Below are 19,387 nucleotides of genomic sequence, written 5' to 3'. Positions count from 1 at the left end.
GATTGACGAACCGTTTACATTTCCGGAAAGCTCTCGAAGCGCTCTATAGCCCTATGGACAAGCTTCACTCGTCCCCCATTTTTCGGCCCTTTTCGAGGTCATTTAATGCCCCTAACCTGACTTTGAAGCATTCTTAGGAGGTCTCCAAAACAAGAAAAACTGCAATAACTTTCAAACCGTGGGGTCTTTTGACCTGATTCTTTTTCTGGAATGCTCTAAATCACAATTACATTCATCTAGCCAATTTACACCTCCTAGTTCACCAAAATGATGGCCCAATTACATGTTCCTATTTTTTTGGGATTTTCTAGCTCACTGATAGTGGAACTGTGAGAGTTGGAACCTTTATTTGGCCCAAATGGGTATCCAAAAATGAAAACACGTGAAACAGAAACTAAGTCTAAGTACATTTTTTTGGGTGACACAGGATTGCCCTTATACGTCTGGATGCTCCTGCATCACATTTCAACTAGTAGGAGTGAACCAACATGGAATCAAGAGCATAGGAATGTTGATGGGACAAAAAGTCATTGTTGGTACACAACATCTTTTTATTGATTTTGTAGTTATCCCTTTAGAAAAGAAAGGATACGATGCCCTATTAGGGAAGGGATGGTTGGTCGCAACAAAAGCTACCCATAATTGGAAGCGAAACACTCTATCTATTGAGTTGGAAGGAAGAAAGTACATCATAGATCTCAGGAACTAGTCAGTAAGTCAGGACTTGGCATTAGACTCTGAAGGAGAAAACTATGAAGGGATGGAACCAGATGAGGAAGGGGTGCTCAGACTAGGGGAATGCTTAGACGACGACACAAATTCCCTTAATGGATTATTCCACTGGCAAATGGGAGACTGAAGTTTTCCACGGAGAATGTAATATGTTGCAAATACAAGGATCTTAGTTGGAAGGAAGGTACCCGAAGGAGTATACTGAGTACGACCAAGGAGAAAAAATGAAACCAAGTCCTTATAAAGAGACCAAGTCAAAAAGCATTACCACAATTGACAAAAAAGGAATTGATAGACAGGAAGATGCAGCTAAGGTAGCTGTATGGATACAGGAAAGAGTGGTCGAGGAGGTAGCCGTACAAACAACCATATGAGAGGGACAGGTGGCCATGCAAAGGCACTCCTAGAACATACCTGTATGGATGCACAGTAAAAAAGGCATACAACAGAACAGTGTACGCAAGATCGACACGTTCGTACGACAGCAAGGAAGTACAGTCGTATGGCAATAGCAAAGAATTCCATCCGTATGGCAACAAGTAACTACATCTGTACGCTAAGACATGCCTATACAACAGAGACACTAGTCCGTACGGCAACAAGCTTCAGAAGGAAATCTTGTACGATAGTACCCGTACAACAGTCATCTATACGGCAGCTAGGCAAAGTATGACATTGGAAAATTTCATTTGGACATGGCAGTATATGGAAATGATGAGCAACATCCCTATGACTTCCAACCACATCTGTACAATATCCATTCAAGTCCGTACAACAACTATTCACATCCGTACGACAAGGGTGTATAAGAGGTAATTCCGTACAACAAGTGGAGACATCTGTACAACAATAGTTTGGAGGATGACAGATAGAGGTAGGAAAAACACAGGCATTCCTAGTACCTGAGAAATTTGTACGTAATCTAAGACAACCTATGGAAGTTGGTTACAAGCAATCCCTGTGGAGGGACGGTTGGTACAAGTGGCACATACAAGCAGTTAAAGAGGAAGAGACAAGGGAGATGGAAAAGGGCAGCGACAGCATTGGCAAGTTATGGCTGCCACCTCTCATCAATGGCAAGCTTTAAAAGCGGCCATGGAGGAAGCCTGGAAGATAGAGAAAGCAGATCCAAGCACAGGGATGTCCTCCCATCCCTCTTCTTGCAGTCAAATTTTTTTTGTTTTATTTTCATGTTCAACAATCGTCTAGAAGACAACTTCTTTTTTTGGGGGCGATAGATGTAGTCAGAATAAAGTAACTATTATGTTTAGCGCTTGTTAAGCTAGTCGGGTTGGGTAGTTAGGTGGTGAGAAAATACGTCAGTTGGTTTCCAACTAACTGACCCTTCTATAAATATCTGGAACATTGGTATTGTACAGGGGTGTGGGTTTTTTGGTATTAATAAAGAAATCATTTCCTTGCCTACTGGATTGTCATATTACTAGTACATTCTATGTTCTATGCATGTGTATATCAATTGTGTTATTTTGTATCTATGAACTTGAGTGATATTACCACTCTACATATTTGCACTTTAATCAAGAAATATTTATATTTGTAGATGACGATGATGCTCCAGATGTGCCAGATCCGAAGCAAGCAATACAGAGACCAAAATGGGGTGAGGGTTGAATACCACTGAAATCGAAAAAGCCAAGTAGCGAAAATCTTTCACTTCTGAAATGGTGAACAACATTGAACTCCAACAGGAATTCATAGTACAATACAATAATCCAAATCTCATGCCTAAACAAAACAAATCGACTGACATATATATTCCATCAAGGCAAAAACTAATTGTTGACACAAGACACGATAAACACCTATGAAATAATTAAAAATAGAAATGGGTCTAAGTATCCTACAATTGGTCCCATAAACAAGTTTAAATATCTTTTTTATTTTATAATGAGCACGTTATAGTGGTCCCATCCCAAAATTTGCTTGCAGTCAAGCAAATGCAACACAGGACATTAAAGAACTTGTTCATCTTCCTAGGTGTCATTGTTGAGCGGAAAATGCTTCCATCGTACCAAGTATTCCTTGATGGTGCAGTTCATCAGTTCTCTGTCCCATACGTCAAGGATTTTGACAAGTTCCAATACTAGATTTCTTTCTTCATTGAGAGGTGGCAGGTTGATAGATATATTGATGTTTTGTCCCATTGTTTTTTTTAGGTAGGATACGTGGAAGACATTGTGGATGCAACTTCCCTCCAACAACTCATGTTCATAGGAAACTTTGCTTATGTGACAGTTACGCAGTAGGGATCATAGAAACAAAACCTCATCTTTTCTTTTCCTCCTACTTTCAGTGATGACTATTTGTGCAACTAGAGTCAAAGATATTCCAGATCACCAACCTCAAAGCTTCTTTCAATTTGATGTCTATTGGCATATACCTTTTGTTGATTTTGTACCCTCTACAAACTTTCCTTCAACAACCTCAAAATGTCTCGTCCTTCCTATAGCCACTCCTTTTCCCTAGGCGCACAATTGTTAGCCAAAAGCATGTCCAGAAGTGAAGCGGGTTCATATCCATAGAGTGCTTTGAAAGGTGCTATCCCAATCGACATGTGATAAGTAGTGTTGTAGCAGTATTCCCATAGATGCAGCCATTTTTTGCACGTGCATTGTTGTGCTAACACATAGTTCTAGAGGTACCCCTCGAGCCACTTGTTCACAATTTAAGTTTGTCCATTGGGCTGGGGGTAATAGCTAGTACTTGGTGGCAACTTAGTCCCTACCAACCAAAATAATTTTGTCTAGAAGGGGTTGAGAAATTGACTTTACTTATCATTGACTGTTTTGGGAAACCCATGTAGGCAAAAAATCTCTCTAAAGAATAAGTTTGCTAGAACTCTGTGCGAATGGCGAACAAGTGTGTACTTTGTTAGCTTGTCAACTACCACAAAAAGGCAAGCCCTTCCATTTTCCTTCGGAAGTCTGATGATGAAGTCCATGGAAATGCTATCCCACATTTGTTCAAGTATTGACAAGGGTTGTAACAAGACTGCCGATAATGTGTGTTCGGATTTTTTTTGTTGACACATCAAACATACTGCAACACATCATTCTTAAGGCCTTTCCACAAGAACCTCTCCCTGATCTATCTGTAGGTTTTGAGAAATCCGAAGTGTCCAGCCAAAGGTGAGTTGTGCATTTCCTTCAAGACTTTATGTTTCGGTGTGGATTTAGGTACCAAGTATATCTTGTCCTTGTAGTAGATGATGTCATCAACTACCTTGTATCAGTTGTCTTGAATGTCGTCATCCATTAGCTTACATGCAAAAGTGTTTTTGGAGTATTCCACCAACAAGTATGCCTTCTAGTCAGTTGAAATTTGGGATAATGAACAAATGGCTGATTTTCTTGACAAAGCATCGGCCACGATTATTCTTTCATTTCACATACTCAAAATCAAAATCAAATGCCTGTATCTTACTCATTTCTATTGTCTCTCATTTAGATCCTTAGACTATTGTGATTTGTTGTTCCAGGAAGTGTCTCAAATTATTGTGATTGGTATGGAACACAAACTTGGCACCCACCAGATATTGTTGAAACTTGGTCTAGGTGTGCATGATGGCCAACATTTCCCTATCATATATGGAGTATAATCGTTTTCTCTAAATGAGTTTCAAATTCTCAAAAGCTATGGGGTGTCGGTCCTGTATCAATGTGGTGCCAATGCCCTCCTTCGAGGCATCACATTCCAAGACGAAGGGTTGAGTAAAATCTGGTAGTGCAAGAATAAGACAAGTACTCATTGCCTCCAATTTATTAAAGGTGTTGTGTGCCCTTTCACGCCACTGAAAAGAACCTTTCTTTGTTAGATTTGTCAAAGGTGCACTAAGTTGAGAAAAGCCTCTTAGAAACCTTCTGTAGTAATTGCACAGTCTGATGAATTCTCCCAAACTTTGGGATTGTTTTTGTCAGAGGCCAATAAAGAATAGCTTGGACCTTTTCTTGGTGAACTTGCACTCCATATCTACTGACGACATGTCCCAAGTATAATATTTATGTCATCCCAAATTTGCACTTGGACCTCTTAGCGACCTTGACTGGACCTCCATGATCTCAAGGACTTCATCCAAATGCCTTAAATACTCTTCTCATGTTTTAATGTAAATAAGAATGTCATAAAAAATAGTAGCAAGAATTTATGCAACTGTTTGTTGAAGATGTGATTCATGTAGCATTGAAATGTAGCTGGTTCATTCATCAACCCAAATGACATGACCAGGAATTCATAATGACTGTAGTGACACTAGAAAGCCATTTTCTCGACATCTTGCTCTTGCAAGTGAATCAGATGATATCCAAAATGAAGATCTATTTCAGAAAAATAAATTGTGACATGCAATTCATTATGTAGTTCATCGATCCTAGGAATAGGGTATTTATTTTTATCATCTTTTTGTTCAATGCACGGTAGTCCACACACATGCGTAACATCTCAAGCTTTTTCACTAGCACCACTGATGATGTAAAGGTGCAACTAGAACAGATCCATCCCTTGTCGAGTAGTTTATGATCTTATTTTTCAATCTCATCTTTAAATTTTCTTGCTTGGCTCTTGCTTCTGATTTGATGGTATGTCAAAACCTCAACGGGGAGTTATATTAGGGGAAATGTCCACAAAATCTTTATCATGTTTATCTAAACTGACCTAAAGCCTATCATCTTGATAATATGCTTGTTTCCCTTTTATTGGTTCTGTTGAAACAAAGCAATGTGCAGTCCATGCAATATCATCATGCTTGAAGATTGCCCTCATCCGATGGGCTAAAACTTCCTTCCCCTCATTTTCCATTCCCTATAGACTCACCTTCTTTGCATCAACTACGAAAGTGAAGTCCATTCGTTTGAATCTTTGTATGTACTTGTCAAGAGAGTCCATCCACTTGATGTCGAGTATAACCTCCATGTCATCCAAATCCACTATAAAAAAGTGTTCTGTCATTGGGTGTTTGCCCTGGTAATATTCAGTAGGGGAACCCCTTTATCTTTACAAGTGATGAGTTTGTCAAATTTAGAGTGGCTTCGATATCTAGTATTACAGTGACCCTCTGTCCCTAGAGGGCTCTCCATACCCTAAAAACTATGCATCTCGGGCTACTTGTGAGAGCAGTGATGCCCCCATGCCGTAAGAGTGCAACTATCCTCTCTATACAATTAAGCCTGAAGTCTTGTCTATTATCCTCTTTGGGTGTCAAATCATCCGACTCTTCTTTACTATCTGAAATGACCTCAATGTAGTTTATTTTTCCATTTCCAAGACATTTGTGCCTTGGTTCCCACAAGTCCTTATAGTTGAAACATAATTTCCTCCTCCTAAGTTCTTATCTAGTGGCTTTATTCAACGTAGCCTTCTTCAGTGGGGGTTTGTTGTCTTTTTCCTTTAGAGCCAACAACATTTTGGTGTGCAACTCCGAGAAAATGAGGCTGATGACAATGCCATGCTTTGAACCTTCTTGATAGCTTCTGAGAGGGTGACTGAATTGAAACCTTTTACCCATCTTTTTAGTGGTTCTATTAAGCCATCCATGAATAGTGCGGTTCACTGTCTCTCTCATATGTACGTAACCAGTACAGAGTCTCTGAAACTTCGTGATGTACAGTGTAACCTGGGTGTGCGCACCCGATATGGGTGCGTCACGCACCTGAGTACTCCCGCTAGCAGCTTTTCTACCGCCGCACCCCCACCGCACTGGTCAAGCACCTGGGTGGGACGTAGTGTTCAGGTGCTTCCCGGGTGCGCGGGCGCGCGGGTGCTTCCTGGGTGCTTCAAGAAGAGGCCGGAAAAACTATTAAAAAACAAGTGTTTTTGCATTTTTTTTGTTTTTGTTTTTTAAGTATGCTAACCCTAATTGGGTGTGGGTCCCATGTGGTCTATTTGAAGGCTTAATAAGACCAATAGACCTCATTTTCATTTCACCATTTCATTTCATTGTTTTGGAGCAGCAAGGAGCTAAGTGAGAAAGAGAGTTTGGAGGAGCTTGTGAGAGATTAGTGGGTGGTTTTACAAGGGATTGCAAGATCAAGAGGAGCAAGAGGAGCAAGAAGGTTTGATTTGGCAAATGTCTCCTCAAGTTCAAGCCTTCAAGGTAGGGTTTTTTTATTTTACTTAGTTTTTTTGGTTTTAAAAATCAATTTTTAATTTTTAAATTTAGTATTTAGTATTTACTATTTAGTTTTACTAAGTTACTTTCAAGTTTCATTCTTGAATCTTGTTGATAGTTGATTGTTCTTAGTTCTATGATTTTTGTTATGTATATTAATTTTTTAGTTTTTCATTGTTCTTAAAATAAAAATATGGCAATATGGCATATGCTGAAACGTATTTAGTATTTAGCTTCATTTTTTAATACTTTAAATTTTTAAATAGTAAATGCTAAAATTAAATAGTCAAATTATAAGTTTTAAATTATTTTTACTTGGGCTGAAATGTATCATGATCATTTTTATAATTTTATTTTCATTTTGTGAAATGCAGTTTTATAAATGGCTTCTAGATCCGGCCAAAGTGCAGAAGACATGAAAATTAATGAGGCAAGCGAATCTAATTATGAGCCTGAAGGAAGTGATCATGGGGCTGATGTAGGTGGTCAATCTGAGCCTGAGGAAGAGCCTCCTTATGTTGCACCAGGGGTGCCTTCTACTAATTGCCCTTCAGAGATTTTGACGAAGTATGTTAGGGGTCCTTATGATCCAAAGTCCCCTCTTAAACAGTTTTCTATGAAAATTACATGCCCTACACCATGTGGTGGCACACGTAAATGGAAGTGCAATATATGTGGAGCACAATGGTTTGGCAGCATTACAAGAGTTAATTCACACCTTTTTTGGAGTGGCTATGGTGTGAACCCATGCATATTCTTGTCAAAACTTGAGAATGTCAAATACAGAATTGAAGTTAATAAACTATGGGCCATTCCTGATGATAGTGATGTTCCAGTGCCTAGATCTTTGTCTGCTAGGCAACAAGAACAACATATACAGCAGTTACAGGGGTAGCGAGATACATCTACTTGTATCTTGCATCAGAGAGCAAGGACTATGTCACCTACACCATCATTTTCCTCACCTACACACAATTCAGCAGGGGACAGTAGTAGGGGAAAACGGAAAGCAACTACAAGTCGTAGTGGTAGTAACCCCATTGCTCATTTATTTAACATGCATGCAAAGGACCGGCTAGATGATGTTGTTGGTGATTTCTTCTTTGCCAATGGCATCTCTACAGATGTGGCTCAATCTCCCTATTTTGTGAGGATGATGACCATGGTAGTGAACAAGGGAGAGCCATCATATGTACCACCAGGTGACCACAAGCTGAGGACTACAATGTTGGATAAAGCCTATGACAAGGTTGGGATCTTGATGGAGCAAATAAAAACATGTTGGATGGAGTCAGGTTGCAGCATTATCATGGATGGGTGGACGGACATTAGTCATCGTCCACTCATCAACATTATGGTTACATGCACCAAGGGACCATACCTTTTGAAGGCAGTTGATTGTTCAGGGCATCGTAAAGATGCTGATTTTCAGTTTCATGTGCTTAGGGAAGCCATTGAGGAGGTTGGACCACAAAATGTGGTCCAAGTTGTGACAGATGCAACACATGTGTGCAAAGTTGCAGGGAGGCTTGTCGAGGCAGCTTATAGGCATATTTGGTGGACTCCATGTTGTGTGCATGCCATGAACAATGCACTCAAAGACATGGGGAAAATAGAGTGGATTAGAAAGGTGGTTAATGATGGGAGAAAGGTGCAGATGTTTATTTGCAATCACCATGCATCACATGCACTTTTCAGGAGCTTCGCAAACAAACAATTCTTGAAACCACTTAAGACCAGGTATGCATCCTATTATATTCTCTTGGAGAGAATGATTGAGTTGCAAGGCCACTACAACTCATGGTTATGACACAAGAATGGAATCGATGGCCTGAGTCCAAAACAGAGCAGGGGAAGAGGGTAAAGGAGACAGTGAAGAGTGATCAATTTTGGAGTGATGCAAAATACAGTCTCCATCATTACTCTAGTGTTTTAGGTGATCAGATATGGAGATGCAGATTCACCTAGCCTTGGAGAGGTTTATGAGTGCATTGATTCCATGCTTGGGTAGATGAGGGCTGTTGTGTGTGAGAGAGACCCCACTCTAGATTTCTATACGGAGCACATTGAGCCTATAATTCACCGCATGTGGGAGAAGTTGAACACTCCTTTGCACATGGCTACCTATTTATTGAACCTGAAGTGGTACATACCTAGGCTTGGTAGAGTCACACAACTTCGGGATGATGAGGTGAAAAATGGGTTCTTTCGATGCATTGCCAAAATGTATGATATTGAGACTGCTAGTGAGATTCGCACCGAGTGGTCCAAATTTGTTGGTCTTTCAGGTAATCCTTAAATCTTGAATCAGTGCTCTAAACTCTTTATAATTATAAGTTCTTTTAATAATTAATTGTTACTTTACTTATAACTTTATTTAAGTTATTTATAATTTTAATATTATGTTGTAAACTTTAAAACTTGTAACTTGTAGGATACTTGGATATTGCAAAGGTGGATCTCAAAACCATGGCACAAAAGAATCCCATTTTGTAGTGGAAATGTCATGGGTCACAGAAGTTAAAGATCACCTCACTAGCCATCCGACTGCTTTCTTAGGTTTGTAATACTAATAACTAATTCCAGCCCTTTATAATCTTAACTTGAAGAGTTTTACCTTGCTGATTTTAATTTATGATTCATTGATTCAATAATTATTAATTATCGATTTACCATCTATCATTTGTTACAAATTGTATGAACATTTGTCTGTAACTTGTAATTTGTAACTTTCAACTTTGTTATCTCAGGTGTCTAGCTCCTCAGCTGCAAAGAGGAATTGGTCCACCTATAGCTTCATTCACTCTGTTAAGAGGAACAGACTTACCTCTAAGAGAGTGGAGAAGTTTGTTGTTGTACATGGTTACTTGTAGCTCAAAGATCGCAAGACATGCGAGTACAAGGAGAGCCTTGCAGCACAATAGGATGTGGAGCCAGAGGATCCAGCTCAGATTGATGAGGATGTCAATGCAGAAGCCAATGTAGGGCTAGTTGGTGTTCCTTTAGAGGATAAAGATCTTACCCACGAGGAGTCTAGTAGTTCCAGTTATGAGGACTTCGGCATAGGGGATGATTAGAGAGCACTTGAGATGATTCCATTCTCATTATTGGCATTTTGTCATTTTGTTGATTGTACTCACTTTGATATGGCCATGATACATTATTATTATTTTACTATTTCATGCTATTCGGCTCATTGTCATCATGAACATCTTTATGATATATGATATTCATAGAACCATATTTGAACAATGAATTTTGAATCTTGCATCTTGAACTAAGTCAATTTGTCAAATGGTCATTCGTAATGGTTATGAAGTTTCAAGTTTCAAGTTTGAACTTATGGTTTGTGAATCGCATTTCAATTTTCTCTATTCATTGTAGTCAACTATATTTGGTATGTTAATGTTACGTTGTTATATAATATATTGAAGTATCATTTCATAATTAGCATTTTCAGTCATATATATTAATAATATTATATTTATACTATGCAACCCCCTCCCTTCACTCCCCTGCTACCGCAACCCGCCATCCCCTTGCCGTCCCCAAATTGAGGCTATTTTTTTCCTGCACCCGAAACTCCTCCTGACGTCCCCCCACACCCCCGCGCCGAGGTAACATTGGTGATGTACGTAACTAGTACAGAGTCTACCAACCCAATTTGCCTTAGCTGTGTCAATTCTTTAAAATTGAGTTTTGGATCTTTCCATCAAACCAATCTATCAATCTTTTTGTAACTTTGGCATAAGTGTTTACATGGTCATGTCCAAGAGTAACCATGTTGTGATGCCACCATTCATCTACCAGTCCCTCTAGATGGAGTGCAGTAAATTTAATTGCTCCCTCTTTTGGCATCGGGTTGAGATGGAAGTAGGTATCGAGTCTCGACCTTCATTACCCATGCCTATGCAAATACTGATCCACATCCATCAAATGGTGACATATTCATCTTAATTTTCTTTTGAGATTATTGAAATACTCATAGTTACTGCCAACTAAATATCTCATTCTTACTTCCGTGTAATCTTTGTATGATATATTCCCTTCCATTTTTACATTCCTCCAATATTCCCATAACTATTCTTGCACTTCTTCAAAGGTTGGTTCGCTTTCTCTGTGAGGCACCTCTATCTGTGGAGGGAAAGTTGGCATGGAGGGTTAAGAATGCACTAGATGAGAATTTGGCATTCTAGTAACTGAGTTGTCGCTGTGACCATTTTGTTCGCCGAATGTTTTACATTCAATCAATTTCCATAAGTTCTCTTCCATGAGCTACTGAGTGTCATTAATCTATGCCTGATTCCTTGAGAGTTCCCTTAGTAATGGTATTACTTTGGCGAGAGTGGGTTAGTGTGAATCTCACATCCTATCAACTATGTGGGACCGTCTTCATTTCTGAATATAAACCTCCATTCACTACCCACAGGCTGGCAAGATCTCTAATACCACTATAATGTTTCATTCTCATCCCTATGATGTACCAAACTAACTACACCTCTTTCCCAGTGTGTCGTCTCTAATTAGTGATTGTATAATAGAACAAGAGTATGGTGTATGTCTAAACAAGAGGTTGTAGGTAGAAGCTAAGGATAAAGGGAAAAGAATGAGGCTGTACTATGTCATGTTGGTTTGCACAGTGCATGCGAAGGTCATATGGTGCCAACAAAGGTGATAGTTGTACAATTGGCAAGGATGATTGTCGTACGGTGTTGGCAAGCTGGATTGGTCGTATAATAGTAAGCAAAAGGGCGTACGATGATTTGGGCTATGACATATGGTGAGTTTAGATCGTCTGTACAATAGACTAGTTGTAAGATGGCGTACAGAGCAAGAGTGTGAGGATGAGGGAAAAGAGAAAACACTCACACTATGATAGGTTGGGTGGCTTGCAAGCTCTGCAGTTAGCAGTCATACAAAGGGAGATTGGCCTTCACCAAAGACTAAGTAAGGTAGTGTGCAATTCTAGCAATGCCGAATCTAGTACAAATTGAGACAATAATGTAAATATAGTATTTGCCAAACACGTAGGTATTTGCACTTTAGTCAAGAAATATTTATATTTGTAGATGAAGATGATGCTCCAAATGTACCAAATCCAAAGAAAGCAATATATAGAACGGAACAAGGTGAGGATTGACTCCCATCAAAACCAGAATAGCCAAGTAGGGAAGGTCTTCCACTTCCAAAATGACGAACAACACTGAACTCTAAAAGGAATTCACAATACAATAAAATAATGCAAATCGCATGTCTAAACAAAACAACCCAACAAACATATTTGCCCCATCAAGGCAGAAACTAAGTGTCGACACGAGACACGACAAACACCTATTACAATAATAAAGTTACTTTATTAATTTTAAGTCCTTCACTGCTCCAGAAAGCACCTTTACATTAAAATAATGATAATTTGACACACAAGATCCTCATTTATGTGCCCAAGATTTAAAAGTTCTCATCCTGGTTCCAACGAGTTATAACACTAAGGTTTTCTTTAGACATATTTAAAATAAAATTGGAATAGTGCAAAGCAGCAAAATGCAAAGAAGAAAATAAAAAGAAATGATTTGAGTAATGAACAAAGAATCAAGAATACACGTGGTATAAATACACAATGTTTTTAGTAGCCACAAGTGTGTTTCCTCAATTGCTTACAATTTATATGTAATGTCCCCACTAACAAGGACATTAATACCTACAAAACCAATGTTAGAATTTATACAATAGTAAAATATATTTTACTATTCTACCCTCTACCCTAACCCAACCTTAAAGACATCTCTAGAGCAGGTTACCTAACCCTTAGTTATTCAACTGTCTTTTCTAGAGTGCACCCTTTAAGGTTCACATATGCATATGTTGACACCATTAGAATATTCTATCATTATATTTCCTTAAGTATGTTGATAGGCGGAAGCACCCATACATAACATCTCTTAGTGTTTGGCCAAATAGGTATAATACCTATCTCTAATACGAACACATAAATCTTTCCTCAATAATTGGTCAAATAGGTATACTACCTATCTCTGATACCAATACATAAACCTTTCCTTAATAGTTGGCCAAATAGGTATACTACCTATCTCTGATACCAACACACGTCTTTTCTTAAAAGTTGGCCAAATAGTATGATACCCATCTCTAATGCCAACACATAAATCTTTCCTTAATAATTGGTCAAATAGGTATAATACCTATCTCTAATACCAATACATAAACCTTTCCTTAATAGTTGGCCAAATATGTATATTACCTATCTCTGATACAACCATTACATCCATCTTTGTTGTGTCAGCTAAATAGGTGGTAATACCCATCTCTGATAATAACACTAAGAGTTTGCCATTAGCTTCATCATAATTGCCAAATGGGAATGAATCCATCTCTGATACAAAATACGTGAAGCGATAACCTTGAATCATTCCATGACATTCACAATGAACGCCCTTCACTAAGTTATACTTAGATCAATCTTTCCATTATAAATAATTCATAATAGTCATTATTAGGGCGGGGGCCCTAGCTCAGTTGGCTAAATCTTCCCTGTTGCAGGGGGTTGGTCACGGGTTCTAGTCTCCCCCGTCCTCGTGGTACCGGTGGGCGTGTCGCGCCAGCGCTACCGGTCACGTTAAAAAGTTTACTAGGCGCACTGCAGTTTATAGGGGGGCCGTGTTGCACCGATTCCTGCAGTCTAAAAAAAAATAAAAAATAAAAAAATAATAGTCATTATTAAATATCAAATATTTTAATAAACATAACAACATCAATACATTATTAATTTCACAATTCCTATCTATCTATCTATCTATCTATATATATCTATAAAATTCTTCATTTAATAAAGAAAAAAAATTAGAATACTCTATTTACAAAAAACAAAATAATTTCATATACTTTTTAAAAAATACTCTTCTACTTTATGACTTACCATGTCTTTATTATGCTCCTTTATGGTACTCTCCATTTTGGCATACGTGAGGGGGATTAAAATAGAGATATTGCTCCTTATTATATGCTTTAATATTCCGTCATTCCCTTAATTTTTTGCAGCTACGTAATATCTTTTTTTCCTTATGTTTTTCCTATGCCCTTTCAAAAATCTCCCGCCATGTTATTTATATCACCCATATGTAATGGATCCTGACTTTTGGCTAGTGGGATTTGTTTAGGATTTAGCTTATAAAGTGATTAATTTATATTATATTTATTTATTATATTTGTTTATTTAATTAGTTAATCAATTATAATATTGATTGATATTATTTAATCATTGATATTATTCCTTTAAATAATATATTGATTTATTTATTTATTAGTAACTATTTAACAATCTATATATTCTATATATACATTTTTTAATTTAATTTTAATAATTTAATAATTTATTAAATTCTTATCAATATTTGGAATATCTATTTAATATTTTTTTTTTTCTTATTAGATGGGGTATTACACTATAACCATGGCTACTAATATAAATATATATTTTTTGTTCAGTCTGTATTTTGATGTGTATAATCATATTGCAAATACTTTATAATGTTTTGGATAAGATTTCTAATATAACTTTTTATTCATGATTGAAAAATTCTACAATAAATTACACTGTTTAAGCATTGAGAGTTGTGGGGCTGAACAAGATTGCACATTATTCCTAGGGTATTTTCTTTTCCATTCCAGAAATGAACTTCAGAACCAAATTGTACTTAGTTTCAAGTCTTAGTCAACTTATGCAAGTGTAACATACTTGATCTCTCAATGCATTAGGTATATGTCATAATTAGGTACTAAGGTAAGCCACATAATAAGGTACTAAGGTAAGCAACACAGAAAATTCAAACTTAAATAATGATAGACTTTTCTTCCACATCTCAATACGTGGTAGGCTAGAAGGCGATAGACATCAGTACCTTGGACAATGTAATAAGAGCCTCTCAAGAAGTTGATAAATACAATTTTGAGCATCTTTGTTTTGGACTTTTGTTAGCTCGATCAGAAAACTCTCTAAAGATGCAAGAAGTGTGGGTACATGAGCAGATGCCTTTTCCACATCTTCAAGAACTGAGAGTAGGTTATTCTCACTTTCAAGATCACAGCTCTGTGCCAAAGAAACATAATCAGGAGGTTAGGAAATGAGATTAAAATTTGTCCAAACCTGCACAAAGACAGCAGCAAAGATAAGATTAAACAATATAAACTCAAAATATCACTCAAAGCTGTTATTTTTGGGCATCTCAATAACATCCAGAGAGGATTATTTATCCAGCCTTGCAGACATCTTTGGTCTTGAAAAATTACGTTGATTTGATGCCTAGAGGCTTAGAGGTCAACAAATAACAGAATTAAAAGAAAAAAACTGGACACTTAATTTTTTCTGATCAATAAGCAATTTAAAATGTTTAGCCTTCAAATAATGAATTTAACAAAATTTCTAGATGCTGGTTGTTACATGATTTCCATTCAATAAGCAATTTTTAAAGCTCAATCTTCAAAAATTTCATCATATAAATAACTGCATTATCTTGTTTAAGATAATCTAACATTTTTATTTAGGTTGACAACCAGCTACTTTTCATTCCAAGGCTTAAAAAAAAGCTATCAGATGTAAGTATGCATCTCAAACAGATGCCAATATGTACCTCAAGAGAAACTCTCAGGTTTGATCCTTTTGGTGAGATGTTCCATGGGACATTCCACTACATCTCAGCAACAGAAATTGTTTTTTAAGTTCATTTTTACTACTTCGAATATATGATATTCTTTCTTGATATGAGAATCTACTTAACAGTAGATAGTCTACCAAATCTTTTCAACTGACCTAAGTCTTCATAGACAATCACATCTAGGGCTACTACATTATAAGATTATCTGTACAATCAAAATTGCATGAGGTATGTTCCAAAGACAGTCATTTTTAGCTCCATGTGAGCACCTTAGTCTTGGCACCTGTATCCCAACCCTTTTGCTTTGTTACAATTTAAAAAGCATTAACACAGTATTCCCCTCATTTTGCAAAATTTTCACAGTTCGGGTGCTATCAAAATATAAGTTTGATCACAAATCAAGTCTTTCACCTTAAGAGTTTCTTTTAGTGATCTCTGATAATGTTATTTTGCAAAACATCCATCTTATTCCCAACAGAAGGATTCTTATTCTATTAAAGCCCCAGAATCTGGACAAATTCTTTTCTCCTAAAAGGCATTTGTAAGAGACAGATTGGAGTGTATCATACTAACTGGTTCACATTCTATAATGAACATGGCTGTACAAACAAAGATGAGATTTATCTTTGATGTATGTTACATTTTATACAAAACTCCAACCAAAGCAGTAGGTACCAAAAGTAGGAGTAACTGGCAGCAAGGTCCATATGTCTAAAAAGGAGGAAGATAGTTCGAAATTAAGAGTTGAAAACATTAAATGTCATGCAATACTTTTAGTCTATAAAACTAATAAATATCATTAATTATTCAAATAGTCCCACAAGCACATTAAAGAACCATGACTTGGTCCAACTGCTTGCCTAGGAGCTCCACGACCAATGCCAAAATAAATGAATTTCAACTCCAACATACAAAAGAAATGATGAGCACCCCCAAACGTCTATTGCAGAAACAGAAAATATCATTTGCCCAACTGGCCAGATGGCTCAACCTACTTTTAGTTGGAATCAAGGTATCCTTTTCTCAATTCCAGGGAAAATTACAAGAAGAATTATTATAAGTTTTGACCAATTTACTATCATATTGCATAGAAAATAAGGTTTCAACTGGGAAAGGTTTTTGTTAACTCACACAGGCTGTACCAGGACTCACATTGGGTTGGTAACTGATTGAAATGCATTTGCTGGCCATTATTGGTTGTTTGGGTAAGTTTGGGTGGCATTGGATGAAGCTGTTCACTTTGATGCACCTAGATATTGAGCTTGGATGACATAAAAGAGATAAAGAATTGTCTTTGAAGGTTGTCTATCACTGCCTCTTCCTACAAATGATGAACAATAGTCCTGCATGTTGCTACATGAGATGTTTCAAGCTTGTAATGGTCATTTCTACCCATCTTATCAATGATATTTTCATTATAGGTAGTTTGTCACCTAGGGTAAACTGGATTAATGCATACTACAGTAACAAGATATAAGAGATGTAATGCTTCAAGAACTAGATATATATTTCATTAATGCTTGACTACTTCAAGTATATCATACGCCAATACACAAGATAGATAGCAATGACCAATACTGAATAAATCCTATCTCCCAATGGAGAGTGTACCTTAAGATCTCGAAGGGGTGCAGCCAACCATTGCATCATAATAGAACGCCCTTCGATTACTAACACCCTTAACAAGTTTTACTAATCTTGATGGCATAACACACTTTTGCTGACATCACCACCACCCCCCCCCCCCCTCCCCCCCCCCCCCACACAAAGAAAAAGAAAAAAAAAAACATCTCCAGATGAGATGATATTACTATATACAATACATCAAAACATAAGCCAGGAGGGAGTCCCTAGAGCTGTCGATGCCGAACGTTGCAACTATGCCCACAACTCATGCACCTGCTGGGTCCACTTCTTTAAATCCTCCTTAGCCTACATCTGGATCTCTACCACTCTCTTCATCATCTTACAATGTTCCTAAGTTCTGTCTCTTTTTCTTTGTTGTCCTCAACTTTGACATCACAAAATTGAGGCAACCCTATGCAATTTTCTCATGGATTCATTGCCACATCCTCTTTGTTTCAATGCATTGATGAGGTGTCATGAAAACAATTCATTATCTCCGAATCGTTCTTTGTGTAGTCTTTTCTATGTGTTCTTTTGAAGGGTTTCCATCGAGGTTACTCCCAATTGTTTGTTGGCAAGAATTTTCTTTCTTGCACTACAAACACTCAATTTTTGGTCAACTTTCATGTCTTTTCTTTGTTTTTCTTTGTTGTAAATAGTTTTGGGTCCTTTTTTTGCCCTAGGTGAATAGCCCTTGGAATTCCACTCGATTCGAGCTAACTTAGGTCCAAATCGGAGTTGTCTAGCTCAAGTTATAGGGGAAAAAGTGGGGTTTTCCAAGTCAACTACATATTTTTATTAAAAACCTCATAAAAGTGGGCTTTCTATTGGCAATTGCACGATATAAAATTACATTTGATAGTTAAAGTGGATTTTGTGGTCCGCTTGAAAAATTCAACTCATTCTGAGTTGATTTGACCATAGTTTTCTATGTTTTATGAAAATAGCTTATTTCCAGACTATTTTTCATATTACTTTATTAAAGACTATAGTTGAATATTAAACAATTAATGAAACAACTTAAGTGTATAAATGGGATTTCTATTTCATATTGCATATATCCACATGCAAAATACTTCATGAAAATCCACTTTCAATAAGTCTAAGTCCCAGCAGCATTTGAAGTGTGCTTTTTAAATGCGATTAGATATGTTATTGTATTTAAAGTTCATTTTTAATAATCAAATGCATGTGTTTTTAAATCATCATTTGAAGTGGGTTTTTGAAACTCAATTACATGTAGATGTAAAATTAAAATGTGTTCTTTATTGATTCTAGTTCAAAGTGGTGAGGACCCAATGTTTTTGATTTAAAAACATTGTTTCCAAGTCTAAGCACAAGTGGCGACTTTTAAGCCAACTGCATATGTTTTGAGTATATGTAAATGCTTATAAGAAATGTGTTTTGGCCTATAAAACCCACTAAAGAAAAAGTAGCAATTTTATATCATATTGCATATACTTCCCAATATGCTTATGTCTCTAAAAAACACGTTTAAGACTTAGTGGTGATTTTCTGCCATTTTGCATATTCCCAAATACATGTGTTTGCCTCCAAATTTTGTGTTTTCTTTCATTAAGGGAAAAAGTGGCAATTTTTAATGCTTTGCATGCATTTTTGTATGTGTATTTGTTCTTCAAAAATTCATTTGAAGTTAGCATTTGAATAAGTCTCCATATAGTCACGATTTTTGATGGTATTGCATGTTCTTGGTATATGCATTTGTATCCAAGAAATGCGTTTTAACCTTCAAGCATCTTTTGGATGAATTTTTGGGCATTTTATTACATGGTTTTGCCCTTCTACAAGCGTTTTCATTCATCAAGGGAGGACTGGTGATTTTGAAAAGAAATGAATCTAGTTTCAAAAATGTTACGACATCCCAAATATGCTAATTTGGCATTAAATGCCTTAACCCTCCTAGGCAGCGATATTTAGAGAAAATACATTCATTTTGTGATATGCTAATGCATTTCTAAAGGGCACTTTTAGGTCTACATTTCTCTAATAAGAGCTGGACAGCGAGTTTTGAAGAAAATGCATATGCTTTTGCATATGCGTTTGGGCAAAAACAGACTATTTTGCGCTTGACATACATCAAAATATCTTGTGATTTCAAGGCGTTTTTGCATCAAATCTCTTCAAAGGGCTTTCAAAGGTAAGGGCATCTAATTCCAAGATTGTTCTTCATCATTTTGCAAGCTAATCTTTGCCCTAGACATTGTTTTTACATGCC

General features: G+C 37.0%; 1 protein-coding gene across 1 annotated transcript in view; it reads right to left on the bottom strand.

Moving 5' to 3' along the window:
* Positions 1 to 19,387, bottom strand: part of LOC149556229 (uncharacterized) — a 294,057-nt gene that overhangs the window by 21,549 nt on the left and 253,121 nt on the right. The window contains exon 31 of the mRNA XM_089830364.1: positions 14,773 to 14,960. Within this exon, the coding sequence (XP_089686490.1) occupies positions 14,773 to 14,960 (188 nt within the window). The remainder of the gene's footprint in view (positions 1 to 14,772; positions 14,961 to 19,387) is intronic.

The sequence above is a fragment of the Cupressus sempervirens genome, chromosome 5 (assembly GCF_028749045.1).
Source record: "Cupressus sempervirens isolate cs-2001-9-10 chromosome 5, ASM2874904v1, whole genome shotgun sequence".
Lineage (NCBI taxonomy): Eukaryota > Viridiplantae > Streptophyta > Pinopsida > Cupressales > Cupressaceae > Cupressus > Cupressus sempervirens.
The sequence above is the reverse complement of the archived record's forward strand: the minus strand, read 5'-3'. Positions and strand labels throughout refer to the sequence as shown.